We start from the raw sequence: 22,352 nt of genomic DNA, 5'->3' as shown, positions 1-22,352 counted from the left end.
ATATATATATATATATATATATATATATATATATATATATATATATTTGCTTGGACTAGCTGTGAGTTGTCTTTTCTAAACTAAAATCTCAGTTTTCAGGTTTTATTGTGGTGTTGGCACTTTGTGCTAAATAAGTGGGTTTTGGGTTGCAGTTTGGGCACTTGATCTCTAAAAGGTTCACCATCACTGGATTAGGGTTAGAAAAAGGAGCTGTCCTGGCATGATTTTGATGGTTGGAATGTGTTTAGAATGGGCAGATTTGATGAGCTGTGCAGAAAAAGCAACTCAAGGAAGGCTTTTTCAAAATCGCCATCTTTTCAATGGTACTTTACCCATATGTTAGGGTTGGGGTATGCACCAGGGCAGGGTTAGGGTTAGAAAAAGGAGGTGTCCTGGCATGATTCTGATGGTTGGAATGTGCTTAGAATGGGCAGATTTGATGAGCTGTGCAGAAAAAGCAAGTCAAGGAAGGCTTTTTCACAATCGCCATCTTTTCAATGGTACTTTACCCATATGTTAGGGTTGGGGTATGCACCAGGGCAGGGTTAGGGTTAGAAAAAGGAGGTGTCCTGGCATGATTTTGATGGTTGGAATGTGTTTAGAATGGGCAGGAATGATGAACTGGGCAGAAACAGCTACTCAAGGAAGGCCTTTTCAAAATTGCCCTCCTTTCAATGGTATTTTCGTCCTATATTAGGGTTAGGGGTGTGCACCAGGGTAGGGTCAGGGCAGTGGTGGTGAACCTATGGCACGCGTGCCACAGCGGGCACACAGAGCCCTCTCTGTCGGCATGCGAGTCAAGTCACCCCAGCATCGCCCCAGCAGCCGAGCATCGGATAGCAGTGCACAAAGCGGCCATGCGCATGCTTGGAAGGAGTAGCAGCGCCAGGTGATGACATCATGAGTTGCGACTCATTAGCCGTGACTTGTCCGAGCTTTCTCATGCCAGGTCAGTGCACTGCTAAGGATATATATGTGTGTGTGTGTGTGTTTGGACTGGCTGTGAGTTGTTTTTTCTAAACTAAAACCTCCGTTTTCAGTTTTTATTGTAGCGTTGGCACTTTGCGATAAATAAGTGGGTTTTGGGTTGCAGTTTGGGCACTTGGTCTCTAAAAGGTTCTCCATCACTGCTCTAGGCACTTGAGCAGGTGCAAAAATGCATCTCTTCCTTTTCAATGGAAAAAGAGCATTTTGATCACTTTGATATTTCTCTGTCCTTTTAAAAAAGGGGTTTTAGGCAAAGCTGCTCTGTGACAGTCAGGCAAAATGAAACAAGCATTTCCTGTACAAATGAACAAATCCTAATTATTGCAGTAACATCATTATTGTCACATTTATTTATAGTTGCAGATTGTGTCACCACAATTTTAAATAAATAACTCTGGAGTCAAAATGGCAGTCCACATCTCATAATTTCTGGAGATTCCAGTGTTCTGACCATAAATAAATATTTAAAATTTAAGGTAATGTACCCCAAGCATCCATTGCTCTTCTGTGGAAGAAATAGGGATTCATACTTCTAAACAAGTTTTCAAAGATTTGGCTGAGCAATCTAATGACAGACTTTCCCTGCTGAAAATTAGTCCCCTTGTGAACTTTCAACCTGTTGCTTCCTGTGCTGAAAATTAGCAAAGTCGCCCGTTCCTTTTTATATTACAGGAAATACAGCCACGCTACTTCTTGTTTAGCAGCAAGGAAGCCAGTTTCCATAAAACCCAGCAAGGTGAGTGTAATGAGTAATATAGACTGTGAATGACAGGATAGACCAGTGGCCAATAGGAGTGGTGGGGTAGATGGCAGGTCAGTGGGGGGGGGGGGCATGGGCCACAGGAGGCAGAGCAGCCTTTTAATCCCTGACAGTCAAGCAACCCATACTACAGAAAAAGAAAACTGAGGCAGCAATCTGCAAAGGGGGATTGGATGGGGAAATCATACAATCCTACATACACAGGTACGCCTTTGGACCTGTACTCTTCTGTCCCGTCTGCAGCTCCATTACAGATGACTCTAATGACCAAATGTATCTAAATTGATGAGTGGGAGTGGAGAATCTGCACAACTGTAATAACACTGATAAGCATGATAATTAAATCATTATACTTCCCTGTCCAACCTGCTCTGTCTAGCCCTGCCTAAATTCTTGATCCCAATGAAAATCCTGCCTCTGCCACTTTGTAAAATGAAGGGTTGCACTTCCCAAGCTGGAATTTAGGGAATAGGTGGGAAAGCTGGAGGCACAGGGACTTGAAAGGGGGCATTGAAACCCCTGGGGATCTTCTGTGAAGGGAGAAGAATGGCCCCGACTCCATTTTGCAAGCAAAGTTCGTGCACAGCTTTGCTTTGACTTAACATCTCGGCTTTTGACAGCTATCACAGCAAAGCAAACTGGGGAAGCCTATTTGGAGCCTCACTGGGTCAGACGTCAGGGCTGGCACCTGCTGCACTTTGATGACCCTCAGGGTGTTGCCCACATTTCTGGTACAATTTATAAAGAAGTGATGAACCAGGGTGGAGCCCTGCAATGCGCTGCTTGTGCAACTTGGAGGGGCATCACAGACAAAGTTTGTTTGTTTGTTTGTTTGTTTGTGCTACTCTTGCTGAGCACATCGCACACCATTTTCCTTTGACCATGGTAGGGTTGGTCACCCGGCTTTGGATGACATGAAAACCCATCAGGGATTGAGGTCCTCCCAGAACAGCCCATGGCTTCTCACTGGGGCAAGGTACCCTCAAAAGGTGGCTGTGCTGGGCAGACCCAGTCCTTGCAATTGTTGGGAACATGGTTTCCCTTGTCATCTTCTCTTACAATGATATGCCAAATTGGGAAGGGGCTGGGAAGAGCTGGATGCCCCACTGCTTCCGAAGCCCTGCTGTCTCACCTGGGTCAGGACAATACATTCTTTTCATTCCCCCTCTGCTGTTAATTCTCTCCCCCAGAGGCCAGTGTGTGGGGTAGCTGTGGGCCAGTGTAGTTGAGGGGTGCGATCCAGCCAGCAAATCTGGGATTCAGAATTCCTCTGCTAAGCTGGAAATGAGGCATGGTTGAACCTCACCTTGCATTTAGGTGTCAGCTGGCATGTAACACTGAGAGTATATTGTGCTACAAGCAGTGCAAGCATAAGACAGATGCCCCATGCCACAAAAACTAATTTGATTAAGGGGGTAAGCTAGTAACATGCTTGCGGACTGCCTTCCTACACACAGGTAAAGCAATAGGGCTTGCTTCTGAACAAGAAGTGTATAGGATTGAACTGTGGGTTGCTTGGGCATGTGAGCTAAGTCACACACTGCAACGAAAGAAAAAGAGCCATGTCTTCCCTTCATAGACCCAGGCACTTTGATCCAGGGAAACTCTTGAGTACATACATGTTAGATACTCTGTATACACGTTATCACAAGTCCCATGGATGCAGCCCTCTCTGGTGGGAAGGGGGATGCGTGGCTTTCCAGATGCTGGATTGCAACCCCCATCAGCCCCAAACAACCCAGCCAATAGTAAGAAATGATAGGGAATTAAGGCCAGCAATAACTGGAGGGACACACATTTGGGATCCTGTGCAGATCGGATGTATCATATTTTGAACTTCAGTCATAGCGAATTTCCCGGGACAGTAGTGGCACTGCCACCTGGCTAGCATCTGTCCTTTCACATGGGTTGCTGACATCTTAATGCCAGCCAGTGTTAAATAGTGTTGGTCCCAGAACTGGAAGGACCTTGTAGGCCATTTCATCCAACCTCCTGCTTGAGGCATGGCAATCAGAGCTAGAACACTCCCAACTGATAGATGCCTGTCTTCTTTATTAACACCTCCAGAGTGGGAATGGCCACCACCCCTCTAGGTAGACACAAAATGGTTTATTCCCATATGAACATTGCTCATGGTACTCATGACACACAGTCCTGGTTTCTTTCCAACATCTCTGGACTGGGCCCACATTCCTGCCTTCCTTTTCTCTCAGGTGTGTCCTTCAGGAAAAAACCAGCCATGGACCAGCTCCAGGATTTTCAAGATAACTGTAATTGCTTTGGTTGCTGTTATGGCACTGTGGTAAGAAGTAGATCAGTCCTTCACAGCTGGGTCCGTCCAGACACTTGGGGCTACAGCTGCCACCATCTCTGTCCGTTGGTCGTGCTGTGTGGGTCTGGGGGAACCAAACATCTGAAGGGTGCCCTCTAGATGATGTTAATTTTTCCCCATCAGTGCCCTCATATGAAACTCTAATTCACAAGCAGAGGTTCTAATTACCAGAAATACATTTATATACATTTTATAAAACAAAGATACTTTGTTGAACCTTATTGTAAAGACATGCTTAGAGGACCTTTAAGAGGCTTTCAACAAAAGGAGGGTGATATTGTGGCTGGACCTACAAAGAGACTTTCTGACAAAGGTTTTCCCAGCTTATGGAATGCGATGCTATCAAAGGGATAACAACTGTAGGAAAATGCATAAATAAATGGGTGTCCCCAAAGGCCAGCCAAAGAGCAGCAGGTGACAAGGGCCTCAGGCCAGCAGAAGCAAGCTCTGTTTTACCCCTATAGTCATGATAGTTCTCTGTGTTAAACGAGCCTAAAATTGAGAACAGCACGGAGAACAAATAGCTGGGCTGTTTGGGGCTGAAGAGGCTGAACAGCACGTGTATTATCATTTCATTCAGGGCTGACAAACATTATAACAGGTAGAAGCAGTTGTAAAGCATGGAGAGACTTTCAGTTGTGTTCTTTTTTTAAGAGGTGAGAGATACTGATCCCCAAAATTGTCTCATTGCAGTGTTGTGACAATAGCCACCCTTTATGTACTTAGCATACTGGAAGAAGACATTGTTCCTTCTCAACATAGGCAAGTAACTGATCTATCAATCACCTCCCTCTTCCATATGCTTGGTCAGAACATGGCAGCACATTTAAAGAATATAGACGCATTGAATGCAAAGTTGTAACATGTCAGAAAGAAGAGGACTGGCAAGTCTACAAGAAGATGCAGAGCCATTCTTGTTCAGCTGCTGTGCCCTTTCCCTACAGACCTCGTGAAGGCCTTGATCCGTGTATAGACTCACATTAAGTGTACAGAACCTCAAGCCATGGTGTAGAACCATTTGGAGGCCACACCTGGCTATCTGAGGATCCCAAGTTTGCCCCGCCACCTGAATTTTCCAGGAGTAATGGATGCTGGTGGTGCCAATCTCAGGGGAGGCGGGGTGTATCTGTTCTGGATTTCAGTCTGAACTCTTAAGGAACTAGCCATGCTGCTGATCCCCACCCCCCAAACAGGTTCAAGGCCATGGGTAGCTCCTTCAAAGATAATAATTCAGACTGGATGACAACTGCACTGCTCCACCGACACAGGAATCACCAGCCTATGCTGTCCAGGAGGTCACTTCTCCTTCCCTTGGCCCCAGTCCTGATGGTTTCATAGAATGGACTAGTAGAGTTGGAAAGGGCCAAGAAGGCCATCAGGTTCAACCCACTGTTGTTGCGGGAGACCAATTTACACCATCCCACTCCATTTGCTGTCTTATGGCTGCGTTTTCACCTTTCTGAGAGGTCAAACAGTCTCTCTTAAGGCTAATTGATTGCCTTAGCAGTGAAGATAGGCTGGCATTTTGGAGGTGGGGGGGGGGGTTCCACCCTTTCTGCCTTTGGCTCTGACCTCTGCTGGAGACTGGCTCTTAACAGCTTCTTTAAAATGGAATTGAGGTTTTGGGTTGGAAGAGGCTGACTCTTGTGTTCATGCTGCTGCTGCTGCACTGGAGTAATAGCAACATGTTTTCATTTGCTAATCTGATTTTATCACCCTTTCCCCAGCAATTCTACAAGTCTGGCAACACTCCCTCCATCCACCACTCTGCCAGGTACTGTGCTGGAAAATGTCAACAGAGAGAGAGAATATTATTGGTAAATCTAAAAGTGTACCATGTAGAAATGGCATTTGGGATCTGGCACAGAAATTCTATATCCTCACAACTGAAGCTTGTTTTTTCATTTTGATCTTGCAAAAGCCCAAGTTTCTAGTTCTTATGGCTGTAAATTCAAACTTAAAAGGATATGGGGTGCTTCCAGATGAAGCTTTCATTGTGGGATTGCTCTGCTTCATTCCTATAATTTGTGTGTGGAGTGTGTATGGGGGTTTCTAATCCTTCCTTGTTTTCCCACAGCATTTTCCATCTTTAACTGTGAAAAATTTGTTACAGAACAAATTATGGAATAACCACACAATTCCTTCTGATAGTTTGACTAGGACTTCTCCATCTAGAAGCACCCATGGGCAATGCTAGGTAAACTTTCTGAAGCCCGAAGTGTAAGACAGAACACCCAGTTGTCAAAGTGTGAGACTTCCATGTTTGCACAGGGCATTGCTTCTCCCTGTGCAACTGGAAACTGGAAGCAGAATAAATTAACTACTGAAAATAAATATATCTATGCAAACATGACTAATTTGTCAAAAACAAAAAGAACAAGAAGCATAACCAGCTGTGCTGATTCATGAACGGCAGGGAGTCCACATTTGGGTAATTTTATTAGAATTTTTATTTTTTTAAAAAAAGTTGCCAGGTTTTGAAGCCTCTAGTATGGCTTATCATTGGTACAGATAGCTGGTGTGGGGAGGAGAGGAACAATATCATTATTCAAGTTGTAAAATTAGAATATCTCAAAACAGAATTTTATTTTATTAAATGTGTGGGTTTTTTGTTTTTTTTTTGAATGTTACTAATACATTTCTTCTGTTGTAGTGACCAAATACAATACAGTGTCTTCAAACCCCATACCGACTGGCACTGCTCCTGAAGTGAGTTTCTGTGGCATTTTACCTTGTCATGAAACTTACTGCTGTCCAATTCAACAGATGGGAGAAAAAACTCGAAGTTATCTGCAGATGACAACAAAGGAGGAGAGTGAGTTAAACCATACATGACTGCTGTCTTGCTACCGCCAAAACTAAGGATAAACTCCCTCAGCAGTGTTTTGAAATCATGGCAAAGGGTCTCCATGTGACTCTATTGCTGGACATGTCCAGCAATGAATGTGGGGAAATAGTGCTAAAAACAGTAATATATGCTGGCAATCCACTGTTCGAAGGATGCTTTTCTCTCACACATGGATTTTCATGGGGACTGGCAGAGGACAGTTCAAGTGGTGCCACCTTCCATCTTCCCTGATTTCCCACTGCTTCTTCCATCATTTTTCTTCTTGCAAAAAATCTGTGAAGGAGGGGAAGTTGGAACAGTTGTACCATGCATTCACATTGGTGGTGTGAAGAGTCCTCCATTTAGAGGCACCAGAGTCCTCCATTTATCAGGCAGCCTACCCAAATATTGGTGGCTTGACTTGCTCTTCCTCAGAATCTACCTAAGGAAGCAATTTTCAACCCTCAAGGCCATGCTACACATTCCAAGGGGACCCTTTCTTCTTACCGTGACAACCAGTCATAATTACACAGGCCCTGAAAAACTGCTCAGGCATAGCTTTTCATAAAATGACCCTAAACTGCATTTATCAGCACATATCCTTTGCACATGTGCTTGACTGACAGTCTTGGAGAAGTCATAGGGGAGCTTATTTTGCTGTCTGCCAAGGATTTATTTCTATTATATGATCATTTCAATATGTGAAGGCCCTTTACAAAGCAATACATGCTTGTTTTCCCCCAGGAAACGAAAAGGAAGCACTACCAGAACAAAACTGGATTGAAAAGCCTGACCTTGGAAATGACTGTGAGTTTTGTCCCTTTGAAAGATTAAATCATTGAAAAGTTCCTTTATTACTTTATCACACAAGTGGGGAATCTGCTCTTGTTGGGGGCTGTGTTCCCTCGGGGGTAACCTAAAGGGGGCTGGATGCTGATGGGACTAATGACAATTATGGATGGGGTTGCCTCTGTTTCTCTTTCTCTTTTCTGTCAGCTCCCTTTTCTCTTGCTGTGACACCCTCTTGCTCTCTCTCTTCACTGCCATCAGTGGGATCTTATGTCCCCACTGATTCCTCTCCACCCCAAGTGGTGGATCCCACCAATTTCACTGTGCAGGTGAGAACCACTGGTCACACAAAGAAGATGTAGCATTTCCTAGGGGAAGCCCCCAAATGAGTGGAAGTGCCCGTTTCTGGAAGGAGGGAAGTCAGGTGTGAGTCACAACCACAGCAACAACAACTGGCCCTGTGATGTCAGTCAGGCTGCAAGTAAGTGGCCCAAAGCCACCCAGTGAGTTTCATAGTCAAGTGCAAACTAGAAGAACCTGGATCTATAACCATCACTCCACACACTTAAAACAGTGAGGGTTACATGGCCAAGGAGAGATAGTGTGTTTCTTTTTTGGTGCACCTACTCCTTTGGTTCCTCTACCAACACACTGTTGGTATTTCTGACATGGGCTAATGGTCCCTCTTTTTTTAACTATTATTTCTCTATCCTCCACCCGCTGCCAGTCCTACTGTCTCGACTTGTCAGTTTCCTTGTATATTGCCTACTCCTCCTTGGTTCCCTGTGACAGCTGCAAATAAATACATGTAATAGACCACAGACAAGGCTATGAGACAGTCACAAGAATCCACAAAAGTATACTCCCAATGGTGCATTTTTGAGACTCTGAACAATAATTAAAAAGCCAGTGAATGGGAACGGGTAATGGCAGGAGTGGGGTGGGGGAGATGGCTGGGGGAAGGAGACCAGATCAGTTCTGCTGCAAAGACTCCTGGGATATGTACCAGCGGCAGCCAGGGGACTGCGAGAACAGGGAGCGGGGGAAAAACCCCCAGCAAACCCAATCACCTTTTATTTGCACTGTGCGCTGTCCAGCTTGTGCCACTGGTTACAGGGGTGGTTCAGCATTTCATGTGAGCATTATGCATGGCAGTTTTCTGCTCAGAGCAGCAGAGCATCCCTGCCTCCTGCTTTCACCCACTGTGCTTGCATGAGGGGATTTGTTCATGTTTTACTGAAATGGCAACCTCATGTGGTGGCAATTATGCATTCTTTTTACAAGTGGGGAAATCTGAATGAAAGGTTAGTAGAAGGTCAGCTGTGGTAACTCTTAGTGTTTTCCTGAGAAGGCTGTTTTATGCAAACAAGCTCTTATGCAAAAACTATAAAGCAAAGTCACTATAGTTGAGAAGCAACTGAAAGGAATTGTGGGGAGATCTGGGCAAGGTGACAGCTATTTTGAGACTCCCATATCCACTACTAGCAAACCACCTGAGGAAACAGGATAGGGCCCATCTTCAAGAAAATCCATTCCTGAATACCGTAGCTCAAATTTGTCCCAGAAATTTGCACACCTTCTGCTATCACCAGTAGTGCTTTCCCTGTGTTTTATATTTTTCTAAGTGTCTGAGATGCTGAGCATTTCTGTTTTGGTGCAGAAGAATGATTCTATCTGTTTTTAGGGGTTGACACAAGAATCAGCTCCATGCAGATCCTGGAAACACAGCAAAAACTGGACCGTCGCTTTTGCAACAAAAACTTAGAGTGTGGGTAAGTAAAATGGTTCTGTTATAGCTCCTTTGATGCAGCAGCACAGAACCTGAGTGTGTTGGGATGGGCTTACGGCTTAGGGCATTACAACTAGACAATTCCAGAAAGAAATGTGCTATCAATAGGTCACCTTAACCTATTTGTAACCTGGTCTGATTCAGAATAAGTTCTGCCCCATTCCTCTTCAATTATTTCTAGAAAAAAAATATCTAACCAAAAAATGCCTTTGCTTGCATGGGACACTTTTCTACACAAGTGTATCCATAATTTTCAGAAGCGCTGGGCTTTACAAATGTTTGAGTTTTAGTTCCGATCCTGGCTAAATCACAGTAGGCTAGTTGGCTATTGTGTACAGCGAGATGCCATGGCTTATCGTGGATTTTCATTCAAAGAGCAGACTGGCTTGTTGTTCTGCTCAGTTTAGGTTATTGTTTAACAGAATCTCTCATTCAAGGAGTTGGCTCCTTCCTATTGCCATGCTACTGGGCTACTGTACATCACATGCAATGATAGCCACCAGCTTAGGTGGCTTTAAAAGCAGCGGTGAAGTCTCCTTATACTGCCCCAGTGCTTAAAGTCACTAAGTCCAGATTTTTCCCAGGACTCCCCAAAATACCAGCTGCTGATTTATAGCGAGTGGTACAACTTCGCTCTTTATACTCTTAGCATGCAGGCTGAGACAGACCAGAACATGGGTATTTAAAATATATTGTCATCACCGTTGTTAAAATTTATATACCACTTTCCACAGAAGTATCAAAGCAGTGAACAAAACATGCGGTGGCATCAAAGCAACAGTAAATATGACAATACAAATGCCACAATAAAATGCTCCACTGTATAAGCACAGTATAAGCCTATATTTATTTAACAGGTTAACTTTCAGAACAAATAATAACTGAATAATAGTAATAGTTCTAGAAAACCTAACAGCACATCTCTGCTTTCAATAGCTTCTTTCCCTCTCTTCTCATTCTATAATTTTCAATTTTACTCACTAATAATTTTACTAGGAGTGTTTCTACACAAGGCTGGTAATTTGCTGCATCCACTTGAGATTTTGTTGCTGAATTGAGATTTGAGTCCTATAAGAAAGCATTTCCATTTCTGTTTTCCTGCTTCATAACCTCTAGGTGGCACTGTAGTATAGTGGGAAAACACAAATTCTCATGAGAAAATCAGTTTCTTTTACTTTCACTATTAAATGCTGCCTTTTCTCATACTTAAAAAGTACACAGAAGTGACACTAGATGGTCCTATCCTTTTTTGAAGAACCTGTAAACTACTGTGAGTAGAGAAGAACAAGTGCACAATAGAAGCCTCCTGCAGAAAAACCCTAATTCCACTCACTGTCTTGAGCTCTTAATGCCATTCTCAGGTCTCCAGTCTTCTAAGCTCTGGCTTTCCTTACATTCTTTTCAGCGCTGGGCAAAGACCTTCCTTTTAAAAATATATTTTAATAGTTAATACTGCTAAACCTTTGCTTTCTATTTTTATCTGTATTTTATTATTTTAATTGTTGTAACAAAAAACAAAATTAGTTTTTTGTTGTGGTTTTTATTTTATTTTTTATTTTATCAGTTAAAGGAGGGCATATTTTATTTTATTATTTTATGATTGTGAGCTACCCAGAGGTGCTATGACCTAATAGGCAGCATACAAATGTTTTAAATAAAATAATAAAATAAAATATGCCCTCCTTTAACTGATTTCTTCCACCTATCTCCAGCTCCACCAGATGTCCATTCTGGTCTCAGCTGTCCATCCCATCTGTTACAAGGGGATTAGACAAACTCATGAAGGATAGCACTTCCCATGGGGAGTGGTACCTCCAGGATCAGAGGCAACATGCCTTTCCGTACCACTCACTGGAGAGCATGATTGGGAGGGTGTTACTGGACTCATGTCCGGGGCTAGTCTGGATCTAGGGTGTGAGCGGGCAGTGCCTCCTCCCAGCAGGCCATGCCGCAGCTGGGGATTTGTGTGTATGTCTGACCGCCCTGCATCCAGGCCTGGTCTTGCGCTTTCCACTGGCTGCCCAGAGGCCACTTTGGAACCAGAGTGGTAGATGAGGCCTTCAACTGGATTTATCAGGGCTCTCCTTCTTTCTCATTGCCATTTCCCATTCAAACAGCCGACAAACTCAGCATTATGCTTTGGGCCAGGCTTGTTCCCCATTCAGGATATGACAGTATTTTGCTTATGTTTTCCAGTATCTCAAAAAGGTCTTCACTCTGATAGATATTTATCTGGAATTTCAAAGCCTCAAATGATGTGGTCCCTTTTCATTGTTGCAGGTCTGGGAAGTATAGTTACATTGTTCCCCTTAACAAACATACACCTCTAGATGTAAAGATCTCACTGGAAATCAAGTAAGTGTGAGGACAGATTCAGCTATGGACAGGACTGCTCTTTCTTGTAACAAATCTGATATTGTTTGCATGGGTAAAGACCCATTTTCACAGATTTCAAGCAGTGCTGCAAGAGCAAGAAAGCCTGACATAGAAGCCCAAGAATTAATTTCCTCTCTTGAAGTAAAGCAAGATTCACTTTCTGTTCAAGTGAACATCAACCCGCCCCTGGCTTTTATGGACCTGGGCTGCACCTTTAAGGCCAATGTACGTGGGCCAGTCCTGCTGATATTTTAACCTCACTCAGACCTGGTATTTGCCTGAGCCATACAATCTGAGTATGGTCTAATGGCAAATAAGGCATCCACCATATTGGAACTAAGCATGTCTGGGCTTGGGCTTGCCTGGGATGGGAGACTGCCTGGAAACCGCTTGTAGCCACCTTGAGTTCCACAGTGGGAGAAAGGTGGGATATAAATTAAATGAATGATGGATGGATGGATGAATGAATGAATTCTATATAGAAGGCACTTGTGCAGTGTCCTTCATTCAGATGCTCACAAAAGTTGACCTGCAAGTTCTCTCTTGACATGTAAACATGTGTAGGGCTGCAAGTATTTCAGTCACTTGACCAGTTAGATATACCCAGCCAGATACATATTTACTTATTGATCTTATTTCCATAGTGGTTTCTACCCTGCCCTTCTAATACCACTGCACTACTCAAGTTTAATAATATTCCCATCTCTCCTGGGTACCCTGTCCATATCTGTATGATATTCTCAGAGTCAGCTATGATATTAGAATTAGCTTTATGTTTCAAAGGAATGATTTCTCCTAGTGATGCTCCTAGCATTTGTCCCATGCAGTTTGCTTATTTTTCTTCACATGGATTGTGCCTGTGTTTCTGTGTGAAAGAGCGCTTCTCTGCACAAGGCTTTTAACCTGCCACTTTACTGAAGCTTCTGCTTGCAGATTCTTGGAAGGATTAAGCTCACCACCTTTATCCACACTTCCCCCCCACCCCCGGGGTTTTCTTTGTCTGCCTCAGTATTCCATTGCACAAGCAGAGGAATGCAATGGAATTGTACACATACATGAGAGTTTGGCTCCAGTTCATTCTATCATTTCTACACTTCCCTCATTCTAAACCAAAGCCACATAAATGGCTATGAAGCACAGGAGAGGCCCTGGAGGAAAACCATGCTGTGTAAAGCACCTGCAAACGACCACAAGTGAGGGATCCAGAGTGCATGACAAAAGAATCCCAGTGAGACAGAGAGAATGCAGCACAATGGAACTTGACCATTTCTCCTTATATCCTTCTTTCCCAAGTACAACAGAACCACTAATAATATTTCAATGCAAAACCACATATGGAAATCCTTGCTCTCATCATCCACAAGCCCGAAAAAGGAGAGAATCCTTTCAAGTAACCACACAGGTATTGATGTGCTTCCATGTGCCAGTTGATGGGGAACATGGGTGGGAAGGTGCTTAAGTCCAGCCATGCCTGACTCTAGGGGGCGGTGCTCATCTCTGTTTCCTAGCCAAGGGAGCCAGCATTTGTCCGCAGACAATCACATGACCACTGAGATTCTGCGGACAAATGCTGGCTCCCTTGGCTAGGAAACAGAGATGAGCACCGCCCCCTAGAGTCAGGCAGGGCTGGACTTAACGTCAAGGGGAAACCTTTACCTTTACCCCAGACTGACTTCAAGCTGCTTTCTGTTATGCTGCATTTGTTAAGTGTATGTACCTAAAGCCCTCAGAAATCAAGTCGCTATCAGCTTCTGTCTGCTACTGCCAATTGCCAACCAGCCTTTATGATGGATTTCAGTAGCATGTTGCTAAATCTGAACTCGGTCTGGGATGGTGCATATGCATGGCTGGACTCTACTTGGGCTGAAGCAGCTGAAAGTCCACTCAGGTGGCTTTTTCCCTTCATCTGTGACAGTCTGAAGTGACTGAATCAGAGCACTCTTCCGTCTTGATACATGGAAGGGAGTGCTAGCCACTCTGACCCAGGCAGAAAAGCCCTTGTATCACCCTCAGATATGATTCTGAGAAATTCACTTAGATTTTGGGCAGGACAGAAATCACAGCTAGGGGAAGAAGCCTCGTTCAGTGGCAGAAACACACATGGTGCATGCAGGTTACGATTCCAGTGGTCTGCAGCTCAATTTAAAAATTACAGTATTGCTGTTATTATTTTCATTTCTAACTTGTGGCTGGCTGCTGCTTAAAAAGGTGTGATTCACAGTGGAGACTCCACACTGCTCAGCCTTAGCTGAGGAGATATAGGGGTGCTTCCAGTGAAGGCTTTCATTTTACAATCACACAACCTCATCCACAGTATTTTATTGGTGGGCTCTGGGTGTTCTCATCTATCATTAGCATCTCCCTTATGTTTCCCCATCATTTCTGCAATTTACCTACAAGAAACAAAATCTCATTAAGGAAGAAAGAGCAAAATAGCTGCACTGTGCTTTTCAAGTGGTACTGCTAGGAGCCCTCCTTCTGGAAGTGCCCTTGGTGTGCCAGACTGCTGGCTGGGTATGTGAGCAGAGAGCAGATGTGTTGATTGCCCAAAGACAAAACACCGGAGCACAGCACCACCTCCTCAACGTCTTGTGTTCAGTCTTCTTGACCACCATTTTCTCAAAATAGCTGGGTTGATTTCCTGTGCTTCTCTCCCTGCCAGCCACCCCCCTGCCCCCATTCTAATTCATGATGCCTGAAATTTGTTTAATCCCAATGGTGCCCTTATGCGTGAAGACAAACATATCCAGGAGTTGCCAGAGGCGTCTTCATCCATGATCTTTTTGCTATAATGCGATTGTGACCATGTGGGGTGGGGGTGGGAGGTGGGAATAAGAGTTGAATGAAATGTAGTCACAAAAGTGTTGGTTACAATGGCTCTATATTTAGCATTTCCTCCTTGCTGCAGTTTTCTGAAATGGGAATCCCAGCAAAATGGACGCCTAGGTCCCATCTTCTCTCTTTTTCATTTCTCATATAGGGATTCCAGCATATCTGGGTTCTTTCTATAGCATCCATGTTTGACAGTGCATACCATTTTCGTGTTGCTGTTCCAGTAAGTTATATATTCACAAGGAAATTAAGACTTTCAGAGAACTAAAACATTATGTCATGACTGCTCTGTAACCTGATGTCTCTTCCTTTCTATCTCAACAGGATCTTGCAGATTGTTCAATGGATCCTAACTATGCTGGGCTCTTTTTCACTGATTATTACTTCTATTTCTATCGCAATTGCATCTGAAAAGACAACTATAATGATTTCTGGAAAATGGAGACCATAATGACACTACCTTTGGTGTCACTGAGAACTTGTTTGTCACATAAATTTTCGTCGCATAACATTTAATGAAGTTCTGTTTGTCTAAGCTGGAAATAAATGGAAGAAAATAAAACTGAAAGTCTCTCTCTCTCTCTCTCTCTCTCTCTCCCCTCCCCCCTCCCCCTCCCCTTTCAATCTTCATAGCCACTTCTAGTAAATCTGTGTGACTGCAGACAAAGGGAACTTAGGAGCCTCCTTCAATTTAAGCTGATTTCAGTCAGTAAGATTCAATTGGCTTAAATCCAATGCTCTGCCCGCTCCAATTTGTGGATTGCAATGTAATCATTTATTCTAATGGTGCTATAGAACAGAATAATGGGACGGAAACAGTCTTATTTCTCGGAGCCTCTCAATGTATTTAACTGTTTCCTAACCAAAGAGAGAAAGAGTTGGACTTCTCTAATAGGATTTAGGCTACAAACACAGGATTGTGCACTTGTAGCCCATGATAATTAATCTAGAGAAAGAAAATATAACAATTTCTTCTTATTTTACCTATAAATATGAATTGTAAGAAGTAGACTCCTGACCACACATTTGTCTCTTTTTCCCCCTCTGAATGTTTCTTTGAATATTGAGTCAGTGCTGTGAAGGACCCTTGTTGAATAGCCTCCATGTGCAGCAGAGTTGGTAGGGGCCTGTGAGGCTATCGAATACAACCCCCTACTCTGCCTCCAGATGTTGGCCCCCATCTGGCCACAGGTCCCCATTTTTCTAGCTTAGCAAAAGTGACTCAACATGCCAGCATGATGCATAGCTATGCCTGTGAGTGGGCTACCCTGTTATGACAAAGAAGCATCCCTCCTGACCATGTGGCCCCCACCACAAGACTTTGATGGATGCTTAGACCACGAGCTTTTCTAGATGAGGTTTTTATTTTGCACTCTCTGTTCTTTAGTCATGATAATTTATGGGTGCTTTAGGTGATGAAATCCCTCTCCTGTGTTGTCCTCATGCTTTCCAGTCACTTTTCCTACGGAGTTCTGAACAGGAAAAGTACAGATTATTTTGCAATCCTGGGATGAAAGCAGCACCATCCATCAGTCGAATTGTATCATCCTTTTTCTTGCTATGAGTTGGAGGGGAGTGACTGTAATGTCCCCAGGCTTATCAGTGTTTTGTTATGGGGAAACAAGTCCTTCAGTTTTCCATTGCTACAAGGAAAAGATGTGTCCACCTCAACTGAACTTGCAAGGTTATTTTGTCTTGGAGTTGGCATGTGTACATTTGGCTCATTTAGTTTTAAAGTCGTAATATCTTAAGGCAGTAGATGGCTGTGTCTGAATGAAGTTGCTTCTCTGCTTTTAAATTATTCTTGAGACTAGGGGAGGGTTAGAGGGAGACTGGCTCCCTTAATTGTTGTGGTGGTTCTCTTAGCTATTGTTTTTAGAAGACTGAGCAGATGGACTACAAATATGCTAAAACTGGAACTCCTCTGACACCTTGCTTCCTAGCAATTTGGGCACGTTTAGTAGATTGTTATGCTCACACACTCCTTTCTCTGGGTTGTGTCCACCCAGTTTTTCAGCACCTCAGCCTGCTTCCTCAAGCAGCATCTCTGCCCCTCTGTATAGCCTTTTTTGGATGGTTGGAGGGGAGGGAGATGGCAAAGTCCACTACTACTCACCCAGTCGAATTCACCTACATTTGGATCCAATCCAATTCCAAAAACTTTAGGAAGATCCCACTAATGAGAACAATCAGCTAGGAATCTCCCTAACAAAAGAATGCATTTGGCAACCCTAACCCTAACCCTGGCAATTAAAGAAGTTTCAACGTGCCTTTTGCCTGCATTAAAACTTTCCATTGCATTCTTTCCTTCTTAGGATAATAGCTTTATAGCTATGGATGTACAAGAATTTCATTCCTATTTGCAAAACATGCAAACAACATCCTGCTTGCAACCCTGGACATCAATACTCGGAAGTTTTTGCAATTTCCAAAACTTACATTTGCATTCGGATATGTGTATTTACACAAACATGCCTATTTGTAGATCCCACCACAATTCTTGTTTTCACACTTTAGCCTATCATGGTAATGGTGAGAGAATGTGCACTTTGGGCTAGAAAAAAATGCATTTTTAGAAATGTGTATTTCTTCATCTGGAAAAAATGTGCACTTCTAAAAATATGCACTTGTTCTGATTGAGAAAAGGGGAACTCACATTTGGAAACAAATGAGGCAAAATCTGCACTGAATAAGAGTTTCAGAGGACCTCCAAATGCTCAGACCTTTCATATTTATCCATCCCTATCACTGCTTCTGGAACCATCAAGGAATCCTGGTTTATCAGAAGATAAAAGGCAGTGGCAGATGATGGCCTATGGCACAGGCAGAACTTGTAGTCTTGTGCTGTTCAATACACAAAACCTCTGGCATTATTGAGAATGGGGCTGCTATTATGAAAGAAATATTCCTTTCAATTTTGGAACAATTCTGCGATTGGTATTAGAACTAAAAACTGGTCAAATTACCAGCTTCAGCAGCTTTCTGAACTAATGAAGTGAATTATTTATTTCTCTGCTTTCTGCCAAAATAGTCTTGAGTTGTGCACTTGTTTTTTTGGTCTTCTGAGAATGTTGTAGCATATTTGTGGCACCTTTTGAAATTGCAATAAAATGTCTATTTCTTCAGTTTGTTAAAGAAAACCATTGGCTTGTAATAACAGCTTCTGCAATAGTTAGAAAATAGAACTGATACGGACTGTTGCATAGTGAAAGCTTGTTCCATTTTTTCTGACCTTGCAAGGAGAATGATCAAAACAACATAATGTAAAGCAATGGCATTCTTGGATTATCACATCTTTTTGTGTCCCTAGGTTTACCTAGATTACCGCTAACAACACAGCTGTGATTTTGGTTTTCCTGAAATATAAACAGACTACAGTGTAACCATTCACTGTTGCTATGTCATTTAGGCATCAGACCATGAAATGCCTACACAGATTTGCAGAAGCCCAGCTGTTCTTTAGTTGGACATGCATATTAGTTGGTGTTGAGGAGGGACAGTAGCACAATGGTAGACTATACACCTGCCTACAGAAGTCCTGGGTTCAGTCCTTGATATCTCCAGATCAGCCATAAAAAACTTACGTCTACACACTTGGGAGAGCTGCTGCCAATCAGATATGAATTCTATAAGTAGACTGATGGTCCATCTAATTTCCTATATAGATTGCTTCTCATACGTAAATCAGTTCTAGGTTCACATTATTTAGAAGAACTGAGTCAACTGAGAAGGGTTCTCCATTTGGTATGTAGGCGTAAGCAGTGGATCTTTAGCTGGGTAGCATTGCTTCCAATAGGCAGGGTTGCAACTCAGGAGGGTCACTGGCCTAAGGAACCTCAAATGGTCACCCAGACAGTGGAAGATAATGGGAGGGGGAGGCAGCAACCAGGGCACAATGAGACTTGCCATGGCATAATTTCTTCTCTTCAAAGGCATTTTACTCTCACAGGGAAGCTGTTCAGGCATGTACATAGTTATAGGTGCTCATTTGATTTTACTTTTAAAATATTGTCATTCATTCTCTGTAATAAAATATTTCTTTTCATTTGGGGATAGGTGACTCTCTCAATTTGGGTTACTTTCAGACAGTTACTCTCATTTTTCTTAAATTCAGTTCGTATTGAATGTTGTGACTTTTTCCAAGCTGAAGATAAGACCACTTTGACATTCATATTTTAAAAAACCCCATGAAAATCATATTATTTTGTGACTTTCCCTAATATATGTATTTTGTACATAATATGTACAATTTTGTAAGCCATTTCTCAAATATGATTCATTTTGTTGATGTTGTTTTCACTAATGCCTGACCACCTTTTTGACTGGAGAACCTGGAAACTGGGAAAAATGTGAATTTTGAAGGAAAATTTAGCTTTGGTTCACATACTGGCCCCAAGGTGTGAAATGAACCAACACCTTCCTATCTTTCTTCCCTCCCCTCGGCCAGCGTTGGCAAACTGCTGTTGTCTTGCTTGTGGCTTGCATGCTGGGGCACAGAATCTGCAGTCCGTAGACTTGATCAGGCCCTCAGAGACTCTGCTTCTTGCTCAGAGAGGCTCGCCATAGAGAACCCTGCAACATGGATTCTGCCCTGGAAGCCCTGCCACCTCCACAGGCCTCTCCCTTCTTGAGAGTTGCAGAGGATGAAGCTGGAGGAATCCAGACTGTTACCGTTAGTACCTCACCGATTGGACATAACCCCAAGGATTCCTCACTGCCACTTTGCTGCCCAAGAGCGAAGTGGGTGATCCACCCATCCCTTTGGCCAGCGAATCCAGTGATTTCACTGCTGGAGTGGATGTGGTCACACCCACCTGCTGTCCTGTGGCTCATGGAGGGCTGAGTAACTCATAGAACCATAGAATAGCAGAGTTGGAAGGGGCCATGAAGGCCATCAAGTCCAACCCCCTTCTGTTGCAGGACACCACGTTACACCATCCCACTCAGATGGCTGCCAGGTTCTTCTTGAATGCCTCTAGTGTAGGCAGCTGGTTCCACTGTTGTATTTCTCTGACAGTGGGGAAGCTTTTCCCGATGTCCAGCCTGAACGTGGGTTGTCACAACTTGAATTGAGTATTCCATGTCCTGCACTCTGGCATCAGTGAGAAGAGATCTTGACCTTCCTCTTTGTGAGTCTTTGAGGTACTTATAGGGGCCCCTATCCATTTTGGTTCTGCTCCCTGACTTAAGCATACCAGGAATACAGAAGAACTTGTTAAGCATGGAATACTGGTGGGGGGACGGGGTAAGGGAAATGTTAGTTTCTGAAGGTCCAGAGGACAGGTACTAGGGATTGTACTGTGAAGTAGCACTAATTTATTCCTTAGCTGTAACGAAAAGCAGTCATCAGCATTTTGGAGCTCCTTATATGGAGAAGGTTCTAAGTAGCTTGCTTGTTTTTAATAAAGAATGAGATGAGAGTGTGAAATATGAGTAAGGAATGCTACAATCCATGCGGGAGAGATTCAGGAATGCAAGCTCAGAGTTCTTGACTGACTTTTCTTCCATTCTAGGATAAGTAGCTGTGTAAATTATAGCAGAGGTGTCATCTCTGAAAGGCTGAGTTCAGGCTTCCATAGAGAAATGTGCTAGTCTGTGAAAGTTGTGAAATATCAGCAAAAGGGAAGTCATTATGCAGTCAGACACATTGGCATCCTGGGAGTGTGTTTGGGAAAAAACTTTTTTGAATGTTGATTGTGGAAAGAAATCTTTAGGATGCTGGTGTCTTCTTGATCCTGTGCTCCCTTTACAGATGGCTTCACATATTCCCCCTGATGGTTAAACTGAGGTGAGCCAAGTCTCTTCGTGCCCCAACATACCCAGACCAGCCTGGATGCTGGTGACCAGCCTGTTTGCTCCTCTCTTTTGCAAGCACCTATGAAGTAGGCCAGGAAATATTTCTTCGGTGACAAAATCCGTGAAACTGAAGACAAATTCTGTGGGCAAAGATGGCAGAGGCTCATGCCCTCCAATGCTCCATACAGCGTGTGGTCTCTGTCCTGCTCTGTGTCTGTCCCTGGGAAGATGAAAAATTGTAAGGGCTCAAGCTGAAAGCATCATTAAATGTTAATCTGCCAGGCTCCGTTAGTAGTGCCGAGGTCAGTTTTAGTGGCTGAATGTAGTGACAGATGGAGTGTCCTCTGTGAAATACTGCAGATTTGCCAAAAGCTGCCAGTACATGAGCTGTCTGTCTTCCTGCACATGTTTTCACCATGCGCCCTATAAACAGGGCATGCGAGTTTGCTGGGAAGCTCACAAAGGGATCACCAGCAGAACTGGCTTCTTTTGCTATGCAGCTTCCCGTTCTGCAAAAACTTGGAAAAATATGTAGGAAGACAGACCCAAGAATACATCATTCCCCTTCTTACTTACCCCTTCCAACTTGTAAGAATCTAATTTGATTTTAAACTTGTATTAACCTATATGTTTTAAATGTCAGAGTAAGTAACACCCATTCCTATTATATCCATTCTCACAAGCATCCTGTGGTGTAATATACAGGTATGCTAATCTTACAGATAGGCACCTGAGGCTGGGAGCCAGCAAGTTGTCGAAGACATGCTGGGACACTGTGGTGGACTGAAGGTCTTTACTAAGTAGGCCTCCATCTAATGTGGGATGTTGCTATAGATAGGCAAATATATAGCAAACTAAGGCCAGTTAAGCTATCAGCTACAAATCAAGAAGTCCCCTGTTCAAATCTAGCCTCTGTGGTGAAATCAGTATGTACATTTTTTGTAATGGTTATTTTGTAAGAAATCTATCGTTGGGCTTGATCGTTGACCAGGTTAGAGCAGGGCGTGATTCCCCTTGAACTAAAAGGACTTTTCCTAATAATCACTTAACCAGACTTAAGGAACACTTTTCTTCCAAAGAACTTGAAGGAGGAGTAGGTCATGCACACTTAAATGCATCAATATTTCGAGCAGATGGAACCCCAGCAGACGTAAACAGAAATGGAAAAGCACAGCAATTATAGTGGTAAGTAGCAGTTGTTTTGGTGCCATGTGACACAAGGACACAATATCTTTCAGCCAGTTCTGTAGTACTGTGAAATCTACCAGCAGAGCAAAGGTTGCCCATGATACACGGCTTAAGATTCTGTAATTTCTCTCTTAATTGATACCCTCCAATATTCACAGGTGAAAAATGGGTGTTAAGACTCCAGTGCTTATAACTAAGGGACACTTCCCAAATCCCCACTTCCCTGACTACATGCAATGATGGCAGGGCCAGCTTCAGAAATGCTACTGCCAGGGGTAAAAGACAAGGTGATGCTCCTTTTAGCAACTCATAGGCATGTGAGGGGATGTCATGTGGAGGAGGGCCGTGACCTGTTCTTCCCTGCAGTGGAGGGCAGGACCTGCTCCAGTGGGGCAAAGCGCAAGGAGCCAGGCTTCAGGTTGGATGTCAGGAAGCACTTGGACAGCCACATGTTGTGGATTATATGAGTGGAACCGGCTGGAGCTGGGGGCAGACTAGATGGCCCAAGAGGCCCCTTCTGACTCCCTTTGTTTCTATGTTTTCACCTGCAGAGGTTGAATAGACTGGCGGTCCAACACTATTCAATGATGCAGCCTCATCTACTACCCCTGAAGGCAGCAAGCATCCAAAAGGAGCACATAGCCCTGTTTTCTGGTATCAGATGGCCACTCCCTGC

At 43.5% G+C, this 22,352-nt stretch overlaps 1 protein-coding gene across 1 annotated transcript in view; it reads left to right on the top strand.

The window, feature by feature from the left end:
- MYRFL (myelin regulatory factor like) overlaps positions 1–15,157 on the top strand; it is a 46,771-nt gene extending 31,614 nt beyond the window's left edge. Inside the window, exons 15-25 of the mRNA XM_044449888.1 lie at positions 1,660–1,723; positions 3,961–4,049; positions 4,773–4,841; positions 5,807–5,853; positions 6,733–6,894; positions 7,651–7,713; positions 9,380–9,467; positions 11,765–11,839; positions 13,154–13,262; positions 14,841–14,915; positions 15,017–15,157. Of these exons, the coding sequence (XP_044305823.1) occupies positions 1,660–1,723; positions 3,961–4,049; positions 4,773–4,841; positions 5,807–5,853; positions 6,733–6,894; positions 7,651–7,713; positions 9,380–9,467; positions 11,765–11,839; positions 13,154–13,262; positions 14,841–14,915; positions 15,017–15,103 (928 nt within the window). The 3' untranslated portion in view covers positions 15,104–15,157. The remainder of the gene's footprint in view (positions 1–1,659; positions 1,724–3,960; positions 4,050–4,772; positions 4,842–5,806; positions 5,854–6,732; positions 6,895–7,650; positions 7,714–9,379; positions 9,468–11,764; positions 11,840–13,153; positions 13,263–14,840; positions 14,916–15,016) is intronic.
- Positions 15,158–22,352: the final 7,195 nt, after the last annotated feature.

Source organism: Varanus komodoensis, unplaced genomic scaffold (genome assembly GCF_004798865.1).
Source record: "Varanus komodoensis strain SLA01 unplaced genomic scaffold, ASM479886v1 scaffold61, whole genome shotgun sequence".
Taxonomy (NCBI): domain Eukaryota; kingdom Metazoa; phylum Chordata; class Lepidosauria; order Squamata; family Varanidae; genus Varanus; species Varanus komodoensis.
Note: the sequence above shows the minus strand (reverse complement) of the source record. Positions and strands in the feature narration are given on the sequence as shown.